Source organism: Cariama cristata, unplaced genomic scaffold (assembly GCF_000690535.1).
Source record: "Cariama cristata isolate BGI_N322 unplaced genomic scaffold, ASM69053v1 scaffold1605, whole genome shotgun sequence".
Taxonomy (NCBI): domain Eukaryota; kingdom Metazoa; phylum Chordata; class Aves; order Cariamiformes; family Cariamidae; genus Cariama; species Cariama cristata.
The window spans coordinates 25,195-29,694 of NW_009615604.1; the positions used below are offsets into that span (position 1 = coordinate 25,195).

A 4,500-nucleotide genomic window follows, 5' to 3' on the forward strand; every position below is an offset into this window, starting at 1 on the left:
TAGAGGCTTTGTTATGCTAAATTGTTACTCCTGAAACAACATTCATTTGTAGGATGTGTTTTGTTTGTAGGGTATATTTATTTGCTAGTGTGTGCCGTACCTTGATCTGGGGGTTAGTGGTTAGAAAGCGTTCACAGTGTGTTCTGGCAAGCCATCCAGGTGGTTTTGCTCTGTTTCAGCCTTGTTTTTCATAGTTCTGGTTGACACAAGATAACTCTAAAAGTGGTAGCTGAACCAGGGAAGTAACCTGCTCCTGATTTTAAGGAATTGAGGGCACGACTAAGGAATTGTTTAGTAGAACTAAATAATGTAGTGCCTAACTAGTCTTTACACCTCTCTAAGCAGTGATGAAGAAAGTGGGGGAATTTGGATCATCTTCATAGGAGGCTAGGCATGCTGAATTGTTACAGAGTCAGGATCTGAAGCAGGGGCAGGAACTGTGCAAGATGCAAACATGTCTCAGTACTCTTACTTCTTACGCTGATGGTCTCTTAGAATCATAGAATCATTTAGGTTGGAAAAGACCCTTAAGATCATCAAGTCCAACTGTTAACCTGGCACTGCCCAGTCCTTCCTAAACCATGTTCTTAAGCACCACATTTACACGTCTTTTAAATACCTCCAGGGTTGGGGACTCTACCACTTCCTTGGGCAGCCTGTGCCAGTGCTTGACAGCCTTTTGATGAGGAAGAATTAGGCTCAAGTAGCTGAACCTTGCCTGCATATGTGAGGTTGCCTCAAGGGTGGGTCTCAGCTTTCCTGCAGAGGAAATTTCTCTTCATTGCAGTTCTCCATGTCCCACCTCCCCATTCCTCTCCTGCCAAGCCAGATATGACACAATCTCGATCAATGACACTGGGATGATCCCAAACCAGCCTAGCAAGAGGGTCTCCAAAGTATGACCCTCCCTATTTCAGTTCTGCCTGAGGCTCTTGTGCCACCAGCTGGTGGGCTGCCTTTGCTGCAGTCCTGGATCCCATCTGCTCCTGTACTCTTTGGGATGGGGACAGTGGCTGATGATGGCCCTATCATTGGTGCACTCAAGTGCCCCTCACCTCTAGGTTCTAAATCCTCTTAGCAGTGAAAATCCTGCAGCAATCTGGAAATCCTACTTCTAGCCTCAAAAGCCAGCTTTCTGTGCCGTGTGCGTCCCACAGAATAGATCCATTGGATTTTAGGTCTATTTGGGGGGCAACTGGGTAGAATCATAGAATCATAGAATCACTATGGTTGTAAGAGCCCTCAAAGCCCATCCAGTCCAACCGTATACCCAATGCCACCATGCCCGCTAAACCCACTAAACCATGTCTCGAAGCGCCACATCTAAACGTTTTTTGAACACCTCCAGGGATGGTGACTCCACCACCTCCCTGGGGAGCCTGTTCCAATGCCTAACAACTCTTACAGTGAAGAAGTTCTTCCTAATATCCAACCTGAACCTCCCCTGGCGCAATTTGAGACCATTTCCTCTTGTCCTATCGCTAGTTACCGGGGAGAAGAGACCAGTTGGTAGCAGTTGGAGTGAGTAATACCGGTGTTAAGAGCTTTCTGACAGGTTTTCCTAGGCCTCTGCATAATGAAGATTTGCCTTCTGACATCCTTATCTCTGTTCCTCTTTAGAGGCACACCTCTCTCACAAGACTACCTAAACATCCAATTTAGACTGGGCACCCAATTAAATACGTAAAATTAGGTGAGATCAGTCATATGCTTGATCACCACCAGGCTCCCCATGGCAAATGAGAGCAGGAGATAGTCTGTGTTTTCAATCAAAATGTGTCCAGGTTTCCCTGAAGCTCCCCAGTCTTTTAGAACCATAAACATTTTAACGATCTTTCCCAAAATGGAAAACTCCAGCTGAGATTTAAAAGGGTGCTCTTTCTGTAATATAGATGCTTAGAGCTCAGTAATAGAAAAGAGATCTGGTTTAGGGCCTCTTCCCTGTACCCTGCAGGCTCTGCTAGGATGTATTTTCAATAAATCAGACTGAATACATGCAGCTCCACACCTTGTGCAGGCATTGCCATGTTTTCTCTTGGACGCTGTCTTATTTTTTATCTTCTCCTGCTTTCTGCCCAGGGAATCCAAACATTCCAAAACCTCGCCGGATCCTGCGATCCTCCTGGGGCAGCAATCCCAACTTCCGTGGATCCTATTCTTACACCCAAGTTGGGTCTAGTGGGGCTGATGTAGAGAAACTCGCTAAACCACTGCCTTACGCTGAAAGCTCCAAAACTACTGTAAGTATGGCCCAAATTGGTTCTGTGGCAATAGGGCTAACATGGTGCTGGGTAGCAGGTTTTCTGAGAGGGAGGATGAAAGAAACAATCTCTGGTTGGGCCTCCGGTATTGTGTTTTCCAATTTTTTTATACATGCTTCTCTGGACAAATGATGTAGGATTTTACCTCTGTAATGTTTGGAATGCCAACATTTCAGGGCGTCCCACATCTCCGTCTGAAATTACCAAGAGCTGCTCATCCATGTGGCTTTTGGAATTGCGATCTCTGCATTTAATGACTGTTAGCCTTGTCGGCCAGTTTAAAATTCCTTAGGAAAGCACATGTTATTCTGTTTTAATGCATAGTCTGAACATGTAGCATTAAGTACATGACCCTGCTAATGTCTTTCTCTGTTGACAGTAGAGGGTGAGGGATGCCCAGTCCTTGGCAGGGGGACTCATGCGTTGGCAGGGGACAGTGAATTTGCTCCTCAGACACTGCCTTTGCTTTCTGCATGTAGCAAGGAGAGCGCGAGCACACAGGGAGACAGTTACCGCAGCTCAGCTGATGAGCATAATTAACATATTAAACCAAACTCACCCCATCATTCAGGGTTATGTGTCCAAATCCAAAGACAATGGCTGATGATTATGCAGCCTCCAAGCAGCTCCACAGTCCATTTCCTCCACCCAGAGCCTGACCCCACCATGTAATTTTATTCAGCAGAGAAATCTATTAAAAAAGATAGCAGGAGCTCTAGGAATCTTTCTCTGTAGCTCCTGGGGAAGAGAGGTACCTGAAATTTCTGCCTCAGAACTGAGTCGGCAGCAATTTTAGCAAGCACCTAACTATTGATGTAAGAGAGAAGACGCTGTGTCTCACCCTGTGGGTTATGAGACATGAGTATTTTTCCTTCTGAAGTTGCTGTCCAGAAAAAAAAAATCCTTAATGCCTAAAAGGCTAAAGTATAATTTAGGAGAGCGAAGGGAAGAGTCAGTAGAGAAGTAAGGTGCTTTGTGACTCGTGCAGATTTGTTTGAGGTTACTGGAGCTAGTATCTGGCTCTGTGATGGTGCCTCAGCCCTACAAACAGCTCTGCGCAGGCACAGCAACGAGGACGAGCTTGACATCGGCAGACGTGTCCACCACATTGGGATTTCGAGAACGTGGACTTTAAAAACACTGGTGTCAGCTCATGGGGATGTGGGAGGGCACAGAGTGTCTCCTTTTAGCCTTGCGTTGCTGAGCTTTTTGTCTTTTCTTGTCCTCTCCAGCCGATGCAGGTGATGTTTTCAGGGGAGGCCACTCACAGGAAGTATTATTCCACTACCCACGGTGCTGTGCTTTCTGGGCAGAGAGAGGCCGCTCACCTCATTGAGATGTACCAGGACCTCCTGCAGTGCCGGAGCTGAAAGGCCCCGTCTTTACGAACACCACCAACTCCCAAATCCTTGTACAGGTGTGTGGAGGGGTTCTTTTTTAATTTCAGTTCACAGTAGAACAGCCTTTATCTTTTTCTATTAAAAAAAAAACCCAAACCCTAACTGTTTAAAAAGTTAGTCATCAGTAGCTTCATTTCCGTGTGCTGTATTGTTAACAGGGAAGGGTGCTCCTTTTGTCTGGTAAACTGTTTCTTTGTCATTTTAATTCTAACTCCACTTTTGGTGCCTATCATATATTTTTTTTCTTTCTGTATTGTAAGTGCCTTCTATACTAAAATAAATGTTGTAATAAAAAGACTGTGTGCTTTGGTACTTGCTGGACGCTTTACTCTGTAACTTGCAACTCTTTTATTCAACGTTATAAAAATAGGGTTTTTCTCCCTTCCTACAAAATTTGGAGTAGGAGGATCTTGAGATAGATCTGGATACTCAATGTACCAGTTGATCTTAACTGTTCGTTCAAAGAATTGCACCTTAGAGGCACAGTCATTTGCCTTGTGCAGATCAGCACAGAAATCACTCTATCACTACATCTTTAACTCCGTGTGTCATCTGTCTGTCAGCTTGTGTGGGCCTTTGTGCTTCAGGAGATCTGCTTATAGTTTCATGGGGGAATTTCTCTTCCCTCTGGGATCGCTCAGCCCGTCCGTCGGAACTTACCAAAGGAATTGCAGCACTGCAAAGCAGAGAGACAAACAGCCTTGACGGAAGCGGGACGGGACAGCAGGGTTGGAGTCTCTGTCCACATTTGGTCTGGAATAGTATCTTAGTTTTGAAGGGAGTGCCCCAGTCATGCCCACTTTTCAAAAACTGATTTGGTTCACAAAATGGTTTTCATG

The 4,500-nt window shown here is 45.3% G+C and overlaps 1 protein-coding gene across 5 annotated transcripts in view; it reads left to right on the top strand.

Moving 5' to 3' along the window:
* SMOX (spermine oxidase) overlaps positions 1–3,956 on the top strand; it is a 26,619-nt gene extending 22,663 nt beyond the window's left edge. For 2 of the 5 annotated variants that reach the window (XM_009699859.1, XM_009699861.1), the window contains 2 exons: positions 2,080–2,264; positions 3,467–3,956. In XM_009699859.1, the coding sequence (XP_009698161.1) occupies positions 2,080–2,264; positions 3,467–3,631 (350 nt within the window). In that variant the 3' untranslated portion in view covers positions 3,632–3,956. The remainder of the gene's footprint in view (positions 1–2,079; positions 2,265–3,466) is intronic. The other 3 variants (XM_009699860.1, XM_009699862.1, XM_009699863.1) reach the window with 2 other exon arrangements.
* Positions 3,957–4,500: the final 544 nt, after the last annotated feature.